Below are 24,056 nucleotides of genomic sequence, written 5' to 3'. Positions count from 1 at the left end.
TTTTCAAATGTCAGAAAATTACAACCAAAGTGAAAGAAAAGTTGGTTAGTTCATGCGACATCTCTTCGATATTTATCTCTAACAACTATCTTAAAACTAAGTAAAGAATTTAAGCAAATAAAAATACCTCCCACTTCTTAATTGATTGGCCTGTTAATAATTCCAATTTGCAATCCATTCTTCATCTTAGGTCTGAATCGAATTTCTCATCTATTTAAAAGAAAAACCAGTAAGAAAGTTAAATTCCGTCGGGACCGAATCTTTTCTACGCATTACCATTAACCTGAAAAAGATGAAGAGAATAAAAAAAAAAAATTTCCATGCTCTATAATATGGTGCGGGAGCAGTTAATTTTTTCTGTTTTCAAAAACCCTTATAGGGTCACTACTCTAGGTATTACAAGCGAAATGACACAACTACGTTGTCTGCATCTTTTCGTACCCATCGGTCATGAGTGTAAAAGTAAAAATTTTACTGTTTTTTTTTTTTTTTTTTTTGCTTTAATAGTACACAATGTTAGTAATTATTTTTTACGGTATAATAAAAATATTAATAATATCTCGAGAAATAAATTTATTTCTCTATATTCGACACTCCCACCTAACCACACGCATACACTTAGATTTATTCAATTTGTTACCGGCCGGTATTTTAAAAATACACACGAACATGATCTCAGACAAATCTCAAGTAGTAGTGTAGTGCAGTGTGTAAAATATGTAAAAATAGCATAAAGAAATGTCATTAATTTTGTTATATGACTCCAATTAGTAGCAGTTATTTTCTATTTTCACTTCGACCGATATGAAAATTGATATTAAATTTTAAATTTATATGTATCCAAGTTTGCGGTGGTAGGTTGTGTGTTGCTGTTTGCCTACATATATACTAAATTTCAATTTTCACCACAAACATTAAATATGACTATGTATGTGCGTGCACAGCATAGCTGCACAGCAGGAATCGCGTTAGCCCGCCGCAGTGACCGTGTTACATCTGCGTATATATATATATATATATATATATATATAAATTTGCATTTTCTCCAATGTCTCATTCAGAAATGCTGCTTTATGAAATATATCTGAGTTATCAGATCATTATGTATGTGTGTATGCATGTCAACCACTTAATTTTATTAGATTTACGAGAATTTGTCATAGCCATGTTAGTCGTAATGTGAAAATTCATATAAAGCTTACGTTAAATTGCGATCACGTATTATCACTTTATCTGCTTACCGGTCTCTCTCCGTAGGTAGTCATTAAAAAGGCAACACCTTGAGATTTAACTGAATGCATTAAAAACACAACATTAAGTTGGGCTGTTGTTTTTTTTTTTTTTTTTGATTTTTATTGTTTTTTATGTTTTTCGCTCCTTCCATTAACAGGTTAATAACTTGGGAACTGTGTTATTTCTGTTCTAAAAATACTCAATGAAAAAAACAAAAACTGAATTGTATTCGCTTCAAGTCTAAAAATAAGTGAACACTTTGACGGCTTTTTTTTTTTTTTTTTTTTTTTTTTTTGTTAATCTGTGTGAACTATTTTCTGAAGCCTCTTAACTAGCTGTTAATTAAGCAGACAAACTCAATGCTATTAATTGTTAAAGTTAATGCTTTGAGTGTTTCTGAATGATCCTGGCCGATGTTATTGTTAACATTGAGGTGATTACCTAAACGATCTCGTCCTTACTACAACGATGGCATAAATATGCTTGAAAACATGAAAATACTTTTTATATGGATCACAGTAGAGTTGAAAGTAATAAATTTTAAATTAAATTACTCTCATAAGGAGACCCATTATATTTTATAAAAAGTTTATAATCGCTTCTCACCACCGAGATGTCATAGTTCGTACGGGAAACGATTTAAGCTCATCTGTCCGTTTTGTTGTCTTGTGTCCGACATATAAGTTTTCAGACATTTCGATAAAATTGGTGCAGTGATGTGTTTTGAGTCGGGGCCGAACGGGAACTAAAATTGATCGGTCTCGTATAATTCCCTATTTTAAAAAGCCGTCATATGAATAACTGTAGGGTCACATAGGTTAATTTATTGTGAGACGCGTTCTACTATATGTGTTCTTACTTGTTGATTATATTATTAAGTCGCATATTATCCTTTTACTTGCATGTAATTAGTTAGTAATATGTACATGTGCGCCAAATGTACATTGTGGTTGCACTATAATGCGTGCTAAGCCGTTCCTCGGCGCAAACACAGCAAGTTTCCCCTTCCCCACTTGTCGATACCTCATCGAAAGTAAAAGAAGTTGCTGAGCTCAATATGTATATATTTTTTATATTATAATTCTATGAATTTCTTCTAGGTTTTTTAATAAACCTGTCTTATCATTGATATTGGGGAGTCTTATTACAAGCATAAATGCCAAGTGTGATGAACAAAAATCGCAATAGTGATTATAAGCAAATCCAGTTACAAGTCCTTATGACTAGGCCATAGGTATCACAAGTCCACGAAATTTGGAATCAGCTCAACATTTTTAAACGTTTGCAACGCCCAGAAGGACGTTAGGGCATAAGTCATACATATTCTCGACCAACATCAAATTCCAATCGATTTGAGCATTACTGTTTTTCCATCCGTGCGATATCTTTTCTAAAAATTCTCTTGGCTTGAAACTATCGACTTCAAATTGGGCAAAAACCTTGAAAGTTTTTCAAAAAAAATTAAAAATTAGTTTTGTGCGCGTTATTCAGAAACCACAACAGCTAGATTTAAATAAATTTGACCGATAAGTTACCACATTTAACGCGGGCTTTAGTACGCCAAACTTAGTACGATCCACCGCTATTATTTTCCTTTCCCTACTGTGTACAGCTTTAGATGCATAAATTTTTGCATTAATAATTTGCGGAAAAGCAGGCGAAGGGTTTATTTCATCTTAAGAGTGAACAAAAGTAGATTCTGCTCGCATCCGATTACTAAAATCCAGCAGAGGAAACATTTATAGAGGTCTCTATAATCTATTAGGCCAGTTCACGGAAAAATCATATCTGTTTACTAAATTCCTTATTTTTATGCCCTACAACATTTGTAATAGTAAGACATATTAAGTTTGTACGATGTGTGCAAAACATAGAAGGATTTGAGATAGAAACACTTTTTATTGTACCGATCGATTCAGAATCATTTTCTCTATCGGTTTATCGGTCTGTCCGTCTAGCATTCTTGTGCTCAATCGACAGATCGCAAATTGTTGAGATATTTTCTTATATAAATAAAAAGAATTGGGAGAGTATTTATATTAACTGTAGGAGGCTGTGATCCACTCGTTATATGTTAATAACAAAAGTGATTTTTTTTTCTTTCAAATTGCTACAAGAAATTTGCTTTATTTAAATGCATCATCTTGATGGGGTAGTTACAGTTTAGGTAGACATAATTAATGTATTTGTGGTGTGTTACAAACTAAATAACTAATAGTTAGAACGGCATAAATGTACTCATAAACAACCTTATATATTCGTTGTCAATCTATATATAAAAATATGATACAATTGAATTCAATGTAATAAAAAAAAAAAACAAAGAATGCGCAAATTAATTAAAATTGTTAATCAACGATTGCTTTTAACTAATATTAGGGGGCCTGTCTACTCTGTATACACTTACACAAATATATAAGCGTACAAACACACAAAATATTAGGATGACGGGAAAATTCTATCGTATTCTACTACCTACAGATAATATTACTAGCCTTGACCTGGCAATTGTGGCGTCATGTGGGGTCTTATTATTTAGTGCATATCAGTTGCGTATGCAGTGTGTAGAACTATTTTTGGTATACGACATCAGTTAGTTAGTACGAAGTGCCGACTGAATAAAGTGCGCAATACATAAACTACATTTTAAAGGGCGCACTTAGTAAGAGTTGGTTATAGGAAGCAATGGATCGGTTGTTTGCAGAAACTTGTGAGACTGTTGTAAACGCTTGGATCTAACAGGATCTTGTTTGGTTTGCCAAATTTCATTTCGGAATTTTTAACCTCAAAGAAGATCGTCCATCTATTGGCGATAATGTTGGGGTCCACTTTAGAGGGTAATCCAACATATAATCCCTAAGCATCCACTATTCGAGTTCTGGGTAATAATGCGATATACATTTTGAAATTCGAATATTTTATTCAGAAGGCGACAGAGTTTTCTTGCCAACCTAATATATATTGAATCATGTTTGTATTATAAATGCATTAATGTGCACATTTATCAAAACTTGTTAAGTAAAAAGCGTATGTAATAACCAGAACGGCGTCTATCCGTTTACGTACAAACAAACATATATAGTCGAAACTATTTAATTAAATAAAATAAGTTTTTATTTAGTTAGAAAGTTGTTTTTTTATTTCACATTATAAGATGGAAACTTCATTTATCTATTTTAGTCATTTTTGACTTTGAAGGGTAGGCTGAAAGATATGGTGCCCAGGGTGATAGGAATAGCGTTAGTTAATCCTAAAGCGAAATGAAAGTGAACCTTTGCACATATTTTAATTCAAGTTGTTCACCTTTTATTGGATAAATTAAAAAAAATGTCGATCTTCTTTAACAGAACTCTGCAACAGTTTATAAAATTATTCATAGCTATCATATATACTAAAAAGAAGAAAAGGAAAAAAAAAATGTAAACGCAGACAGTTTGGTACCATAAAAATGGAAAGAAAATGACGCAATAACAAGTTGTGAAAAGAAAACTATAATCCTTAAACGCAATAACGAAAGTCACCGTATAACGTGTAAACGCTTATAAAGGTATTGTTTTCAACTTTCATAAAAAAAGAAAAAACCGGCTAGTTTTGTTGCTGTCGCCGTTTCTCCAAAGACTTGTTCTTATGGTCAATATCACTTTAATATGATTTTCCACCTGTGATATAACGCATACATAAAACGAAAAAGAAATTATATTCGACATATATCAAATCGGTTTAATACATCGCAGCACGCTATGCTACAAGGTAAGCATGCTATCACATATATGCGATTTAAAACTCAGAGAAACACTTCCCACTGACCATATTCAGGCGTGGGAAAGCAACTGCGATGGAAACATAACACTTATAAGAGTATATAGAAAATAATTTAACCAAAAAGAATAATATACCTGCAGAGATCCACATACACACCCAAGCGCATACGTATTGACAAACAGATATTAGAATAAAACTGAGATTATTACAAAAGCAATTTTAAAGCTGAGATTTTTGATTTCTTTAAATTTTGCTTACTAACCTTAGGAAAACTTGTAACATCTCTTTCGACGAACACTTAACCTTCATACGGTGCATGAAGTGATCAAGAACAGTTTATAAGGTCTGCAACGACTATTGTGTAGGTGTAGGGTACAATGGCAAGAATTAAAATTGAATTTTTTGAATATTTAAATTATTGGAATAAAACGGAGCGATATCAAATTATTCTTTTGGAAACTTTGGCGCCTTAACCTTTGTGTTCAATCTTTATTCGCCTTGCTCTTATGCGATATCTGATAGGAAGTTTCGAAAACCCTTCATTTTAAAGAAATTTTCTATGCTTGGTTTAAGATTCTAGTTTATCCGCTGCCACAAAATAATATTATTTATTGTTATCAAAATATTGAATGCCTCGAACTCCTCCTATACATTGAATACTAATTATTCACTTATATCGTATGCGCAACTTTACTCTATATAAAATACAAAAATTTGCAATGACTTTAATATCGTTTATGCATCAGTTATGTGATTTATACATGACACCATCATCATATGAGCAACAAAGAGATCTATGCCGCGAAATAATATAACAAATGAGTAGAAAAGTGAGTGAATAAAACATGTCTTTCACTAATACATAAGTAATTGGCGGAAAGATTAAAACAGCTGTTGACAGGCGAGCGGATATATTTTGATTTTAAACCAAAATGCAAACTTGTTAGTTTATTAATAGAGCACAATATCTGCAGAATGTCTCTCTTGGCACATCTTACATGCCGTTATCGTTTTGATGAATATAGTGTCATAGGTATCTGCTCCAACATTCTATTATTATTGCATACCTGAGTCGCGAAATTTTCATGAAAAAGTATAATACGTCCCCTTGCGGCTGCGATTGTTTCGAAATTGATAATCCTCAGCTTTTAGCCGCACTCTCAGCTGTACCCGAGTTATTTTCAATTAAACTGGAGGTACGACGAGCGAGTAACAACCTTGGTAACTCATACAGAAATAGAAAATCGGATACTTCTTCCCTTTTCGTTTTGCCACTGAAACGATTAACGCGCTCGTTCGTTTAGGAGAACTCTGACGTAGGTCAACATATGTGAAGGTCAGTGAAGAAGTCTTAAATTTCTCGCACACTCACTAGTTCCTCTGTTACGTTAACTCTTTTTTCTTTTAAGCATGTGTCTTATGCGCTTCTTTACACTGATTATTAAAATAAGATGTTAGAATATACACGCAACAAAATAACTCAATAAAAAACCTAAACCAAATCTACACGTCTTTTCTCTTTATTTGTTAAGAGGTTTGGCGCAGAATCCTCACATCACTAACTTGCCCCACCTGTCCAAATTTTTTGGTTAAATTTATCATAGATGATGATAAAAACCACTATATGTTTTACGAACGGCCCTGAGAAATGTTTCAAATTTTGTAGCGAATTTTAACCATTTCAGCGCGTTTCTCGAGGTTCAACGGAAAATCGTCTTTGCTCGCTATTGCTAATTCAATTTCTTAATACTTTTTTGTCATTTTTGGATTGAGACGATACTGTTCGTGAAGATACTTTTTTAAGGTCCGCCCTCTTACACTTAAGGAAGGTACATCATACATAACATACCTTTATTGCTTCAAAACTCTATTTTCCGTTTTTGAGTAAAATCTCATCGGTTCTCCCCTTTCAAGCGCATTAGTCTCTAAGATTGAATAAAATGTCTACCATGACCCATCGCACTATTTATTAACAAGGCCTTTATTTTCTGAAATGGGCTGCTTCTCTATTTCAAAACTGACTCTCCGAACGTCTTTTAGTTATATCATGCAACCTCGTCCATTATTGTAAATAATTTAGACCTTAGCTATAAGAGATTATAACAGTACACCACATTTGTAATATAAGGGCATATTAAATTTATGCCGAAGTATGCAACACCCAGAAAGTCTTTGAGATAGACACCACTTTTACTATTTCGATTGATTCAAAATCACTTTCTGTATCAATTTAAGCTTGTCTATCCGCCTGATTTTTTCGTGTTGAGATACTTTGATAAAATTTAGTCACTGACATCTTTCGATCCATATAACATTTTATTTTAAAAAGTTAATATATGCTTAACTGTATGACTGGGCCGTTGACCACGACAGTGTATTTTCTTGTTGGCGACTTAATTTCCTATTATAACAGTAGGTAGATATTTAAACCTTTAAAGATCTCACAGATCCCGCTCGTTTACGGAAATGTCTGCAATATTAATCCTCTTCGAATTTCAACCTCAATCAAGGGGATGGCAGATAGGCAAACTCTGAAACAGTCCTCTTATAATATCTATAAATTATTGTGTAACTATTCGCAATTGTCTCTCTGTGCAATGAACGTAAATAGCTTGACTACTTAATAAAAAATAACTAAAAGCTAGATATGGAAAAACCTACAACTGTGTTTATATTTATATTTGGAAATATTGGTTTAACATTATTTTAAGCGTTCACATAATGCCGATCATCAACATGGTCATTATCATTAAAATAAAACAAAACAACGACAATAACAGTGGTTTACCAAATACTAAGCATTAGTGCGTATATGTTTGTGTGTGGCATGTTCATGTTAATATTTCTTAAAAAATATATACAAATGTTGTTGTAGCACGATTTAGCTTGCATGGTAATTCAGGTGATAGTCTGGTTTGACTACGCAATCTTACTTCCTCTTCGGCTTTGGACAATCGAGTGAAAGGCAAGCCAACAAGAGTTTATTGAAAGCATATGTTCGCTTGATGTCAACATTAAATAAATAACGAAATGTAAAGTGTCCGAGTAACGACTTTATTTGTTTCAAAACTATTGAAGATGAGACTATAACATAAACAGAAAAGTTGAATTTTAAGGCCTAGAAATATATATCGAATAAGAAGCATAGGTGATTGTTTTCCTGCGTTTCATAAATATCACAAGCATTTCAATCAAATTAAAGAACTTTGGACCGTGCCGTGTGTATGTTAAACTAAAAAGAAGTGTTTTGCGTCCTTACGCTGTTGTCTCTTTCTTTTTTTCTTTATTCTTTGCAATTTTTGCTTTTATATGTACATTAAATTGTGATTCTTTTTCAATTGTTTGCAAAATTATAATAAACGAATTGTTTACATTTTATTCATAATACTTAACAGTATCGTTCAGGCAGATCGCACCGGTGACAGCATCAATAAGAGCAATTCAATCGTTTAATATTTTAATTGCTATAAAAGCAAATATGCCGCTACTTGTTTTATATTAAGCAACCAATTTATTTGATTTGATTTTTTTATTTAATTAAAAAAGAAAAAACTTGTTGAAGAACTAAGTCCAAGAGATGGCTTATTAATAGTTTTGAACAATACTAGTTAAAATAGTTATTCCATGCATAAACATTTTAATGCTCTCTCTCTCTCTCTCTCTCTTTCTTTCTTTCTTTTTTTCTCTCTCTATCTATCTATCGATCCATCTATCTATCTATCTCTCTCTGTATCATTCCACCTAATAAACTCAGCTCTTGATGTAGTACGATTTTCGTGCATTCGTTTATAATCATAAGTTTGCTGTTCTTTGATGTTGTATGTAATACCAAGAACGCCACCACGCGTTATAAATCTATTTGCTTTTCCTTTTGGCGGCTATCTATGCTTCTCTTTGTTCAGCCTCCTATTCGCAACTTTTAAGATGTTTTGGTAAAGTTTAATACACGGAAAGTTTTCGAGGCAGAAATGAATTCTCTTTAAAATGATTTGCATCGCATCATTTTTATGGACATACGGTGACATATAATGCCCTACTTTAAAAAAGTCTTTATATGAAAACTAGTAAGAAAATTATATTCGGCTCAACCTTTCATATCCAGCATCTTTTTATTTAAATAGAATACGAAATAAATTATTGTTATAATGTATGGGTAATGCAAAACAAAACTCGTAATTATTTGCTTTAGGAGACAAAGGTGTTGACACTTTGTACACACGTACTGTTAGACTTAGCCTTTAGCCAAATCGGCCTTTTCTATGACAACCGGAAAAAACTTCCAGAGCTCCTGCTTCATTTACGCGATCAAGAAAATGTTTACCACAGGCATCACACATATGGACAGACAGACGGATATGCTTGGTTAAGAATATGTATACTTTATAGAATCTCTGAAGTTTCCTTCTGGTTATTCCAAGAGTTTAGACAAAATAAATAGACCTGTCATCCTTCGGTGATTGGCATAAAAATTTTCCATAGTCAACATTTCCCCATAAAAATCAATGCATTGACCAATCAAAAAGACACAAAAATCTTCCACAGAGTAGAGCCATTTTTCGGACTTTCTCTCTTTTTCTATGGCAAACAGGTCTAATTTTTTGTAATTTATTATGAGTATTCAAACACAATAGCTAAATTTGAACCACATTCACCTGTGTCTTGGCTTTACTTTCTCATATAAATATTCTCATTAAAAGTTAAACCCTTATAGGGGAACAAAATCAAAACTTTATCATTTTATAACGATAATATCTAAACAATTGTGAAAGTGCTGGTCATAGGTAAAATTTAAACGATCCATATAATACAGTTCAAGATTGAATTTTACTCAAATTTTCCATAAGATACAACAAATATCATCTATAAAGTATTGAGAGAAAGTTTGAGCAAAAGCTCTCTCTTCCAAATCATCAACTGGTGCACACACAATTAACGGATAAAATTTTGTGATTGCTGTGATGGCTTTCCACAGTGCCACTCAGAGATGCAAATATGGTAAATTTGTATCCTTTTTGTAAGACACAGAACTTCTACGTAGATGTAGATATACACCCTAAAACAATTTGGCCGAATTTAATCCCATTTGTTCGTCTTTTTTTGGTTTGCAAATTAAGCGCGCACTTGCTTGATTACTATACTCTATATCACTTGCGTTACAATATATATATTAAGTGTAGATGGTGAATGTCAATGACTTGCAGAACGTCTTCAGAAAGGTCCCCCATTTATTATACCGATTTATTGAGAACTATTTTCTGAACGTGTCTCTCTGTTCGTCTTGTATTTTTCTGTTCAACCAACAAATTATAGTTCTTGATTTGTTTTGACATGAGTTTTGGCCCAAGGACGACTCCTATTGATAATTAAATGTATCAAACCATTTTTATCATGCCTCCATACATATTGACTTCTTTTGAAAAGCTCGTTATATGAAAAGAATTTACTTTTTTCAAAATTGGTCGAGAAAGATCTCGGAATAAAAGCGGAATGTTTCGATATGGCGTATTGATGTGAGCGAGTTGAGTCAGGCGTATCATAAAAATTAAGTCAACCCAGACTGGGCTGCATAGTTCAGCACTTTGCCCGAGTACAGGGTCTCTAAATGTTTTAAGTTTAAAAATGGATGGATATCGCCGGCAGTAGCACTTAAATACTTTTACTAATTACTTTATTAAAACTTAATTGCTTATTAACCAAACTGGATTTAATAAAAATTGCTTCTATCAATTTTTTCAGATGTGTTCCCGCAATATTAAGATCTCGGTAGCGCTGTTTCTTATTTTGGTTCCCATATTCACGGCTCTGCCTCACAGTCACAATCTGTCGAAAAGAAGTAATTTTTTCGATTTGGAATGCAAGGGCATCTTTAACAAGACTATGTTCTTTCGTTTGGATCGCATCTGTGAGGATTGTTATCAGTTGTTCCGTGAAACAAGTATACATCGACTTTGCAAGTAAGTCATTAGCTCAAGCAATCGTATACATTGGCAAAATAAAAAAAAAAAAATATTTAAACAAATAGCCAATCAGTCAATCAATCCGCCAGTCAGTTTATCGATCAAATTCAAATAGGCACGCATGTGTTAGAGTGAACCAAAGTCAACGACCATTGACCTGATTTACTATAACAATAATAATAAAATTGAACGGAAGTATACACGTGCGATGCATAAAAACATATCCCGCACAAGTTTTCACATATCGGTCTGCGGACATACACATCTAAAATGTGTTTTTAATTTATTTCAAATATTTATTTTATTTATTTATTACATTTTTTTCTTTTTACGTCTACAACCGACGCGATTCGTGGAAATGTATGTAAAATTTTTGTTTATATACAATTAACTGAAAAAACCGACACCAACAAGAAAAAACGATTTAAAATTGAAATTTATTATAAAATTGGCACATTTTTATTTAAAGAGAAAAAAAGCCGTATAATTGCACACACATACACACATATACATACATAAATACCGTCCGTATATATATTTAATTCAGTACAGTGCGACATGCTTCAATTTTTTAACAAGTCTAAGAAAATTTATTACACACATAATATCAAAGTTCAAGGTATTGGTCTATTTTGTCACCGCCGGCAGATTAAAATACTACGAGTATGCTGAATATTTTATGCATTTGTATATTGTTTAAGTCAATCATCGATTCGTAACTCATTAATTAATTAATATCTATCGTCGATCGCTTCATAAATTCCGTAATATATTTACAGTTAAAGTATATACGAACAGGTTGATGGCAGAAGACATTGTTCTGCTAGAACCTATAGAGCCTATTCTATTCTATTCTTTAACTAGCTTCACTTGAAGCAAACTTGTAAGACAATAAAGTAATTGCTTATTTAAATCTTTTGAAAAACGAATCCAAATCCAACAAAAATTTTTCAGTCGTTTTTCGATGTGAAAACAACTAAAAATACACCATTAAATAACCTCACCCTTTCGCTTAATGCATTTATATTCACACAACGTCTTTTTTTTTACAAAGATCCTTTGCACTTAAATAATTATCGATATAATGCATCGAGGAAGTAGATTTTTTATCAAACCATGCTAAGCGGCATATAAAAGTAAACAATTAAAAAGAAAAACATTAAGACATTTCTTAATTTAGCAAAAAGTAATTCCGTCGAAATTCTCTATATTTTACAATATGACTTCGAGTAAGACCATAGTGTTCGTTGTAGTTGCAGTGAAAATGCTCTATATCAAAAGCGAGGACCGGAAAATTTCATTGCTAAAGAGATATCACGCTCTTTTCGATCAAACGTCAATGAAACTCTTAAAAAAAAAAAGGTGAAAAGCAAGACTTCATCGTATGACGTCTCATCCGCAACTGAACATTGATCAAGACTGAACATTACCAAGTAATTTTAGGATCAATATTATTGTATTACATCCACTAATCGTAAAAAATGTAATAGACCGGATTTGCATGTGCGAGCCAGTGCCATAGCGGACTTTTTTACAATTAGCATCTTATGGACCAAACCAAGTTCACTTTCAACCTTTCAATAAGGTGTTGTAATCACATCACTACACATCATTGCAGTTTTCCAGTTATGAGCTTTTTCAATGTCGAACTGTTTTTGTATTTTTTTTTTTTTTGTATTTCACGTTGCAGCACGCGTAAAATAGTTATCTAAATTAATCGGTAGCGATTATGTTTATACAACCAATTCATACAAAAAGAAATGTGCATGTGCTTAGAGGTCATAGCATTGAAAATATTTAATCTGTAATAGAGAAAAGCAAGTCATTTCGATTGTTGAAAAACTTTCTTATTTCTTTCACACATCATGCGCGATAGCGAAAGTAAATAATAACTCTTTCTGAGATTACCGAAATATCATTTCAAAGTAACCAGTGTTCAAACCAAACGTTTAAAGTATCCCGCAATGACTTAAATTGTGTAAATCCAAGACCTATATCTTGGTAGAAACAGATCGAAACACTGCCTTTCTTATTATTTGTCACGAAAAACTTCGACGTTCGCCAATTGTGTTAGCGCCGCCACTAAACTACACATAAAGCAAGAAAAAGCACTATAGGGGGCCGCCCAACCCGACATCAAATCCCCTACATTATCCTGAACATCATTCGCAAAACAACTTTTAAAAAAAGCGCATTATATGAGAAGTTTTCCGGAATGCGATCGGATCTTAACCATTTTCAATAGCGCCCGTTCTTGCCCGAAATTTCATCAAAGTATCTCAAAAATATCGTCACTTAGGTTCAACGCAATAAAACAGGAAGAGTAGAGGGCAGACAAGCTTAGATCAATTGGGAAAATGGGTCTGAATTGATCGGCATAATAAAAGACGGGTCTATCTCAAGTCCTTCTGGGTGTTGCATACATCCAAAAAACCTTACCAAACCCCTCCATTTAGCTTATTTTTTCTACGTGATCGATCAAAAGTATTACGTTTTCTTATCACGTTACATTGAAGAAAATTTTGTACAAATGCAAACTTTCAAAAGTGTTTAAAGCGAATTGATTGAATATCGAGAGTGCATTTTCTTACTCTGTATAGTTAACGAAGAACCTTCACATTAATACTTGTTTCGACTAGAAATTCGAAATAAATATAAAAAATGGTTAAAAGTACTTTGAGTTTCTTTCTTTATCAGAATTCTCGAAGTAACAATAGGTAATAAAGTAGAAAGATGAAACTTGAAAATATACTCAACACAGCTAGAAAAGTTAACCTCGAAAGTCAGAAATTTCAATATATTTTCGCAATATGCGCCCTATAATGAATATGAATTAGCAATTTGAGTCATGTTAATATGTACAAAAGTTCGTCTAAAAATTTCTATTTCTATTTCTATTTCTAAATCCCGGAAACGGTTCGAAACTCGATTGGCATTCAATAAACATGTATTTTGGTTGGTAGTTAAGAAAGACTTAAGTACAACTTTCTTGCTTTTTTCAGATTATTCGAGGAACACTTAGCAAAAAGTGAAGTCGAGCAAAGCCAAACAGTGAATACCTTACACCATTTCTCCCAATACAATCCTTTATTTAATTTTGTGGTAAAATACGAAAAATTAACCCTTACTTTCATATAACGACATATATTTCATTGAAGTGCCTATAAAAAGGTGAATACCTAAAACGTGAATCAGCGTCTAATGTAAATGAAATTAGTTATCCTGTGGCTATCGCGCACCTACATCTGCCATGAAGGGTCTTAGAAAATTGTACAATACTGCCATATAAAAGCAAAGCGTTGTACTCATCGGCAGAGTGATATTGTAAAATATAAAGAATTCTTTGAAAGTTCGAACTTTTTTTAAAACCGCTTTATTTTGGACCCAATTAGCAAACAAGATATTATAAATCTATGCCATTCTTTACACACTCTATAGTATAGCATGATATGATTAGTATTAGCAAGATAAGTAGTTTCTCTACATACGTATATATAAAATGCAGTGTACATACATTAAAATATATCATTTGTACACGAAACACTTTTGTTTGACTTTTTTTACATCACAGGGACAAGTGTTTTACAAACGAAACATTTGGAGATTGCTTGAAAGTGCTGTTAATACCCGAAGAAGAAATTACACAACTGAAATATTTTCTTAAAGTCGTTAACGGGTCACCCGTACCCTTTGATTTTTCACAATTAATCTAAATATAGTTAACATAAAATTAATAATGCAAATGTAACGAGAAACGATATAAGTTACATTATCATCAATGATATGCGAATAAAATGAAAATTAATCTTTTTTTGAAGATCTCTTTTTTTTTGCTATAATTTATTTTGCATTTTATTCTTTTTTTACGTTTTTAAGTTTTTTAATTTTTTTTTTTTCGTTTTTTTTTTTCGTATAAACCAGGAAAGACTGTTTTGATTCGAAGTGGTTCGGCGAATGCTTAAAAGTTCTACTAATACCGGTCGAAGAAGTATCAAAATTACAACATTTCATCAAAGTTATAAATGGTTCACCGATAACATTTAATATGCCGCCGGTACCGACATAACTGCTTCATATTTAAGATTCTGGTCGCCAAAGTGTTAAAATGTGTTTTCTATTTTGCATGAAAATCAAAAAATAATAAAAAAAAAAAGCAAAGAAGAAAAAAAAAACAAAGATAGAGAAACATTGATAAACTAACTAATGGAGCTTAAATTATTTTTTTGCTAAATAATTTGTACTTATTTATTTTATAATTAATTTGTATAATTATATTATATTTAATAGTTTTTCTTTTTTTTTTGTGTATTTGTAATCAATTTTTTCCTTAATTTATTTAAATGTTGTAAAATAATTTATTGTGTTTTTTTTTTTAATTTAATTGTAATTTGTTATATATTAGAATCGACAAGTATTGAATTGTTATTATGTAGTTTTTACTTTTTAGTGGCAACAGAAAACAAAAAATGAATCATTGCGGTATATATACATACATATACAACACGTAACACACTTACAACAAATAAACAATTATATATTAAAACAATCACAGACATGAGCCGACAAGATGGACGAAGCATTCGTGTTTAAGGAAAACAATTTTTTTAAACTATTTGAAGTATTTACCCACAAAAAAAAAAGTTGCAAAATACATATAGATATATACATATATTATTAAATATTTAAAAAAAAAAGATTTTTTTAATAAAAAAACCTAAGAGATCAGGCTTAAATTTGTTTATTGATATCGATACAAATGCATGTACACACTCGCTCTCATACTCTTACAAAACTATACTTATACGCTCTCATATTGCATATAATATAATAAATCTACACTGATGCAAGTATTGTGATAAAACGCTATAAAAAAGAAAGAAAACAGATACAAAGTAGGCACACACTTCCCCTATATAACAAAATAAAATTTTGTTTTATATTAAAAAAATATTATTAAATTTTGTAAATTATAATTTTTTTTATCATAATAATATAATATACAGAAAAAATCTATAAAAAAATGCTATTAAACTTTGAAAAATATAACGAATTATAACGAGACATTTAATAATTTTAGTTAAATTTTACGTCATGAGGGGTGAATTTTTTATGTCGTAATTAAGTCGCATATGTGCTTATTTCTCTCATCAATTTTTGCCTCTCATGAAATAATGAAAGCAACGATGAAAATTTTGTTTAAATTCTCTCACTTAAAACGCTATAAATCACAAGGCATTTTTACCGCAAACCCAGTTACAGGCAAAGCTAAAAAATGTCTTTTCTCATCATCAGGCAAACGATTTCGAAATCAGTTTGCAAAGTACACCAATACATGCCGTGCTCTCGCCACATGATTAAGTATGGCTTGTAGGAAAAAATTTTCCTTTCCCATTAAGACGCAAACGCATTGCGCTGTCTCGCATTCGTTATTTGATTTTATTGCGGTATGTTTTATTGCTTTATTCTTTACATATCCATTATCTATTCATTAATTTTTAAAAATCAAAGTTTTTCCTAAATGGAACCTTTTTGAGAATTTCAATTTGAATTTTGAACACAAGTGCGTGTTTTTATTATTAATGTACAAAACTATAGTCATTGTTGCCCAAATCTTATTGATATTTTTAGGGTCTCACATGCAAATAATTAATAAACAGTTTAAAACAATGAAGCAGAACACGCAACTTTTCAGAAAAGTGCAGTGGCTCTTGCTTGGCCATAAATGCTACCTTTAACCCTTCCTCTCTGAAGGTTTAAATCTGACAGCCAAGAGGATAAGCTTCGATCAAGATTTTCAATGAAGCGCGCCAGGAATAGATGTCTCAAAGTTCGGCTTAGCTTCCCAAAGTTAAACACGTTCTTCTTTACCCCCATCTATCCATGTGCGTTATTTCCATTACCTCCATCGCCTTCTCCTAAAATCAGATCACAGTATAGCCTTCCGTCTCGGGTGGATGACTAAAAGGCCAGAAAGGCCGCTTAGATAAAAGAGATAAAAGAGAGTAGAGAAATTTGTACCTCGGCAATAGAAACTCCACATTTGGATTACAATAGCCCCCATTAAATTGACAGGAAGATCGTACGTACCAATGGAAGCAGGAGTTTCTCCTTTAAGAACATTTATGAGCCCTCATGTATGCTCTTTTATCAAAAACATTAAATTTTTATGCCCCGTTTCCTGCACAGATGAATGTGAAGTGTTCAGCAAGGTTCATCTTCGTAACTCTTGCTGAAAGATCAGAAATGAATAAAACGTTCAGAAATATTGCAAATCATGTTTATCATTATTCTTTTTGGAAGAATTTCTGGAGCTCTGGTTATTTCATTGCATAGCATTTTTAAGAAAATTAAAAACAAAAAAAAAAAGGCCGACCCATTTTGAGGCGAAGGCTTTCTTTTATTTGATGACGAAACGCATGGGATGTCTTCTATTATGTTAAAATCGACTCTAATATGTTAAAAACCACTCTAGTAAAAGGTGAAAACCATGTTTAAACCAGTCAGGAATAAAAAAACCAATATTGTAACTAAAATGGGAAACAAGTGCAAAGAAAAGGAATCTATTATATTGAAAATGTGCACGCACTGGTGACTTTTAGAAAGAAGTAGGGTGAGATGAAAGAATAGGGAACGAACAATTGATAGTTAGCCATCATCGCCGATAGACAATGAATAAGTCAGCAACATTTTTTCAGGAACGGTTTTTATTTTCATAATATGTAAAAAGATCTAGTGTTTTATTTTTGTGAATATTTTATCTCTTTACCTTATAGCAAGACTATTTTTGCAAATAAATGAATGTTTCTTTTTATTTCATTTTTTTACTATTTATAATCTCTCACAAAGTCAAGCTAATAAATATTTTTTATTAATTAATGGATTTTTGAAATTAAAAATTTTTTGGTGAAATTTTCAAAAAATTCTCTTGAATTTTTACGAAAAGTTTTTTGTAGATTTTTGAACTTTGATTGAAATAAAAACTTGCACAAAACTTCTAAAATGTTTTTTCAAATTTTTAATTTTAATTTTCTTTCTAACAATCTTTCCCATGTAGACAAGATTGCTTTGGCTCACCGTTCTTCAATGCCTGCATAGAAGCACTACAGTTGCATGAGGATATGGAGAAATACAATGAATGGCGTGACACTTTGGGCAAAAAGTAAAGGGAACCTCCCAATGTCAAATGTCTAAAACATAACCCAGCCACCGATTTTTTTAAATTTAAACATCTATCACTGCTTTTCTTTTCCATGAAACAAAAACGAAAATTAAAAAAACAAAATTTAATTTTAGTTAATTGAAATAAAATTTGGCAAAGAAAAACTAAAAAAAAGGAAGTCATTTAAAAAGAATTTTCAAAAGGAAAGAAACATCCACTTAAATAATATCTGTTTATTCATACTCAAAAAAAAAAAAAAATTATAAAAAGAACATTAAACAATATATATATTCTTAAAAATAAATAATCTGTCAAAGTCACTTCTTGCATTGTGTGTTAATTTCTATTGTATATGTTTTAATGTGCAATTTTTAATTCCTTAATTTTTTCCTTACTGCGTTCGATTGATAATTTTTTTAGCTATTATATATGTATTGTATATACACACGAGGGTGTACTAATTCTTAACATCGCGCGTTAGAGATACTTCATAAAAATAGCAAACCGCTTTCCTAATTTTAGATGTGTTCTTGAGTTCATCGCTTTAGGGTTTCTATATTACAACTTACAGACTTGCTCTTCGCCTTCTTTTCATGTTTTTAATATGTCGACTTTGTTTCCATATCGAATAGTGTAACAATTTTTTTTGGCAACATCTATATGCGATTGAATATTGTGCAGAGCATCTTTAAAAGCCTCACTTAAAGGAAAATTACGAAATTTAAACCTTATATTACACATTTCCAGCTTATGATAACAACAGGGCATAATTATCAAATGGTCGACTTGCGGCATTTTAAAAAATAATTTCTTCGGAGTAATAGTCAAGTCGGCGCAAGCGTGTAAACCAATTATGACCAGCTTTCAAGTTATCCGCCATGATATAATTATATTTGAAATTTTCCATAATAACATTTTCAATGAAAACTGAAGACCCTTCGGATATGTAATGTTTTGTATAAATTATTGAACTTTTGCTTTCACTTATTTTTTTTGTCTCTTGGAAACGCTGTGCTGTTTTTCTTATACGATACGAATTCGTCTTCAAACGCAATATACGATAATTATGATTGAATTCATATAATATTTCGCTCAAATAATCCAGATCGGCACCAAAATCCACGAGAATGTATCGCTCGGCAGCTCTGACTTCTTTGTTAAGATTTTCATTAATTTTTCTATTCTTAAAGCATTGGCAGATTGATGAATCAATGGGAAACTATTCAGTTCATTGTTACCGATTTGCGTAAAGTAATTTCAAGAAGTTTGCTGCATTTGTTCAAGTGTTCCAACCTTCAGGAGAAATGAATTAGTATGAATCTTAATAGATCGAAGCATATTTTTCCAAAATACTTAGATTCTTTCTAAAATAATCGAAGAGTGTTGTAAATGCTTCAGGCAAAGCCATAATACTCTAAATGAATGATTAGGAAATGTTTAAGTCCTTTTCACGAAATGTGCTCTCTGCTAGCAAAGTTATACATTTTTAACTTCATTAAACATTATTAAACATCATTAAACATGTCAAAATTAAGCAAAGTTATACATTTTTAACCTTTTCAAGGAACACGCCTACAATGACTGCGCGTCAGTGTAAAGAGAATTGTGAACGCTTTTCCTTTGTCTGAATTTATAATTCACATTTACAATTCATTCAAATAATATATAAAGGCACTTACACGGGATTAGACAGGCATATATGGGCAAGGAGTATGGGATATGTCGAATATGTCAATTATCATTGTCGATCAATTTGTATTTCATCCCTATCCACATTTCGTGGGAATACACTTTTTAGGGGAATCGGCACCGAAGAAAAAAAATGATAACATAAGCCGTTGCTAGCAATAGCTTTCTACAAATCAAACCTCAACATCAACTCCTGAGCCTAGCCTGTAAGAGAGACACCTTGAGTCATATTTGCCTTCACGATGCCTTTATTCCTACAAGAGGGCGATTAAAACTTTGCAGGAAGCAAGCTGCCCTTAACAATGATGGATATTATTATTATTATTATAATTTTAGACTAATAAAATAAATTCTTAGACTAAAAAAACAGGACATTGAGCACTAGCAACACAGGCTGTCGGCTCTAATTTATAAAAGTACATTGAGCCTATTGAGCCTAGTAGTTTTAATAAAGTAATATATTGCATTCATATTCTGTTCTGTAGCTGATTGTAGAATACTTCTAGTCAAGGAAAAGTTAAGGCAGTCACAGAGAATGTGCTTTATAGTATGAATTTGTTCGCAAATGCAGATTGTGGAGGAAGACTTCTTTAAGATCCATTGGTGAGTTGAAATTGTATGGCCAAGGCGAATTCTCGAAAATCGTTCGGATCTTGATTTTCTCAACATTTGTTGGATATAAAGGTGGAACTAATTGAAGGTTAATAAAAGAGTAGTACTGATGATGGTACTGTAGACTTGCTTCTGTAATTTTCTTTTCAATTTTTCTTTTAATGCATCTTTGAAGATCCATTTTTTCCATGACATCATCCATAATTAAAGGTGCAAAAGCAACATGCTTCGCCCCTCGATCAGCCTGCTCGTTTCCCAGTAAACCAATATAAATAGGTAACAATTTTAATTTTTTCGCCGGGTGTTGGAATGATATTCCTTAATTTGTCGATTGTGCTCCATCTCGAAGTCGAACGGTTCCGCATAGCTTTTAATGCAGACAAACTGTCCGTAATAATGACTGTTTTGAGTTTGTTTTTATGGTAAAGGTTCGCAGTGTGAAAGATAGCTCTGGCTTCAGTTGTGAAAGTTGAAGTACTTTCGTGAAATATCTGATTGAGAAGAACCTGTCCTGAAGCATCTACCACGGCACAAGCAGGTGGCAGACCGGAAGATTTTGAGCCGTCTGTGTATAAAAGATTCCAAACGGTACTCTCCAGTAGTTGGGTTTTTTCAGTTATTAGATTCCTGAAGACGTAATTTGGAGTATTTTCTTTCTTGTGCATTGATGGAGAAATATCAAAAGAGCAAAATCCATGGAGGTTTAACACAAAAATAGCGGGAAATTTTTTAGGAAATGTCCAATTCCTTTGCGACGTACAAACAATAGTCAATTGCAAATGGTGACTTTCGAATTTTCTTGGCAATAATAATCTTTCTCACGTCATCACCGAGAATAGATTTGTTTGATTTAAGAAGCTTGGGGACTATTATATCTTTTAACTCACAAAGTCTATTTTCTAAAGTTGGGAGACCAGTCTCAATTATAATATTATTTATGGGCGTTGTCCGAAAAGCATAACAATCTGCTCTGAGAATAGGGCTTGGTGATAGACCGGTTTGAGGATGTTGATATTAGATTTACAGCTATTGCCATAAATTATCAAAGCATAGCCAATCGTGCTTAAAACAAGCGTTTTAGTAAGATAAGCGACAGTGTTAATGTGCGCATGGCTTTTCCAAGTAACGTACTGTATGAAATTCACTCTTATTAAAATAGAATTTTTTAACCGAAGACAATGTGTTTTCCAACGATATTTGTTGGAAAACGTGAGCCCGAGAATGTGGAGCGTCTGCTCGTTTATTACTGGTAAGTCATTAATATACATCAGTGGAAACAATGGTGGATAATAATATGATAAAGTAAGAAATAACAAGCAAGAACATTACAGTCGACCAAAAATGAATATTACATACCCTACACTACTTCGCCCAATACAGTTATTCGCTCGTTTTGGTAATAATATTCCAAAAAGTACCCATTATTTTGAAGCGAAGCAGTAATTGTCATGAAAGCCCGCATATTGGAAGGTTAGATTTTCCCTTCATATAATAGTTTGCGTTTCGCGATAGCGCTTTTATATGTCGGAGTCCAAAAAAATAGACCTACGTGATCCACATTCGCTACCAGTAATTTTTTTGCTGAAACGCTACTATGAATTAATTTTCATCATGCAATATTATAAATAAATCCATTTTCCGAAGGACTTACTACTCATGGGGCATATTATATGGAGTGAGGCCAAAGTGTGGACCAATATGAATCCAATTAGATCCACTTAACTAGGCTTTCTTGGCAAAGGTTTACGTTTCATGACAATCCTTATATTGCAGTGGTATCCAAAAAATAAACCTACGTGGTCCAAATTCCGTAATGTAGATTTTTTGTCGATTTACTATTATGAGTTAATTCTCACCATGAAGTTCTGGAAATTCCATATAAAAGGTTCACTTCCGTAGAAACAAATATGTGAGAACCGGTTGAAAAATTGCCTTAGCCCGTCTAAAGTTTTCGAACCAAATTGGAATGCCGATATACTACTACTTAGCCAGTTGTGCCGAGAAATTTTGAAAATCTTCTGAGAGTTACATACATCCACACTAATTTAATGTACCCTGTGCCACAAGTAGTGTAGGGCAAAAAAAACAAAAAAAAATGTGGGATGTACAATGTCTGTAGTGTATACAAACTTCAAATTACTACAAACAATGTTTTAGACTTCAAAATAATTTGATTATTCATGGTCGCCCTATTATTTACTCCTATTAAAATACCAAAAACTATTAGCAATGAAACGTTTCTAGTGGTAGAAAGGCTAGATACGAAAACATTTTCGATAAAATCCATCCGCTTTCTTCCACACTTTTTAGCACTTTTTCGAAAGAACAAATCAGCAAAAGCCTCACTTTTCTTTACTGTTTTATTATCCTTCAATTTTTTTTTTTTTTTTTTTTTAATACAATCAGTTAGTTTGGATGTAATTAAGTTAATCTCTAATTCCTTTTATCAAATGCAAACAATATTTTCAGGCAAAAACAATATTAGTTAACACCTTCTCATCTGCATGGTTGTTTGCAAGCACGTTAACCAACTCTTTGCGTATCAACCAAAGAATTTTTGCAACCGTGTGAAGTATTTCATTTTAAGAGTAAGTTTTATAACCGCAACGTCAATATTATCACCATCGTCTAGTTGTTGCTGTCTTATTAAAATTTCTTTACGCTCAGTTTATTTCCTTATGCGAAAACTTTGCCTATAGTCATGACGTTTATGCAGAAAGTTATATAAATTCTCGAAACTCAGCAAAACAAATATTATTGAAGAAGAACAACTATTATAGTTTTTGTATTAAAATATATGAAATTTCCACAAATAATATCATTTTGGGCTTGCAATTACACAGTAAAGCCTCACGGTAATGGAGGCTTATCTTTACATAGGGATGTCTATTAGAAGAATGGCGTAACGTTCGAGTAAAGGGGAAGAACCAAGAAATCATGAATAAAATGGAGAGATTCTGAAACGTTGGACACAAGAAAGGAGACGTTGTACGATACGACAGCACGACCACGAATTATAGGAAACTAAGTTTTAAGTTAAAACGTCATCCGTCTCAGTAAAGATTCATGACAAGCCCAATGTAAAGTTGTGGGGAGATAGAGACAAAGAGGGATTGTTTAAGGTAGTCTTATCTCTTTCTAAGCGATTGCTTGCTCTTTCTTTTACTTACTTTGGATGGTTTACTACAAGCTGAAGTTCTAACATCGAGCGAATGTAAGACCTAAAGACTATAACGACACATAGGACAATATTATTATCCAATTTACCAACAGCAGGTAGCATTGTTGAGCACAGATTATTTTACATGTTATCAAAGTGGAATTCTTGATTTAAATGAATTATTATGTTGACTAATAAAATCGCAAATATGCTTTATAACGCTTTTCATGCTCTACTCGCCAACGCAACGTGACATTAGTCGCTTTTTCTCTTAATTCGTGTAATTGACAGAATTGTTTAAAGTTCATTAATAATAAGAATTCTAAAGGCTTTCTTCCCTTAAACTTATGTACTGTTTCGGATTCATCTGTGATTGCTTCGGCTGATGCTCTTAAAAACATTTCAATGCCATGTGTACTCCGAACTACGTTTACTCCACCGTTTACTTGTTTGTTAAGAGGCCAAGCGTAAAAAGGGACGATTT

The 24,056-nt window shown here is 32.3% G+C and overlaps 1 protein-coding gene across 6 annotated transcripts in view; it reads left to right on the top strand.

The window, feature by feature from the left end:
• Nucleotides 1-18,249, top strand: part of LOC119641614 (ion transport peptide) — a 65,988-nt gene extending 47,739 nt beyond the window's left edge. For 4 of the 6 annotated variants that reach the window (XM_038040385.1, XM_038040388.1, XM_038040387.1 and 1 more), the window contains 2 exons: nt 10,732-10,949; nt 14,874-15,232. In XM_038040385.1, the coding sequence (XP_037896313.1) occupies nt 10,732-10,949; nt 14,874-15,018 (363 nt within the window). In that variant the 3' untranslated portion in view covers nt 15,019-15,232. Of the gene's footprint in view, nt 1-4,964; nt 4,984-10,731; nt 10,950-14,873; nt 15,233-18,006 lie in introns of those variants that run through there. The other 2 variants (XM_038040389.1, XM_038040390.1) reach the window with 2 other exon arrangements.
• The last annotated feature ends 5,807 nt before the right edge of the window (nt 18,250-24,056 follow it).

Source organism: Glossina fuscipes, unplaced genomic scaffold (assembly GCF_014805625.2).
Source record: "Glossina fuscipes isolate IAEA_lab_2018 unplaced genomic scaffold, Yale_Gfus_2 155, whole genome shotgun sequence".
In the NCBI taxonomy this organism is placed as follows: domain Eukaryota; kingdom Metazoa; phylum Arthropoda; class Insecta; order Diptera; family Glossinidae; genus Glossina; species Glossina fuscipes.
Note: the sequence above shows the minus strand (reverse complement) of the source record. Positions and strands in the feature narration are given on the sequence as shown.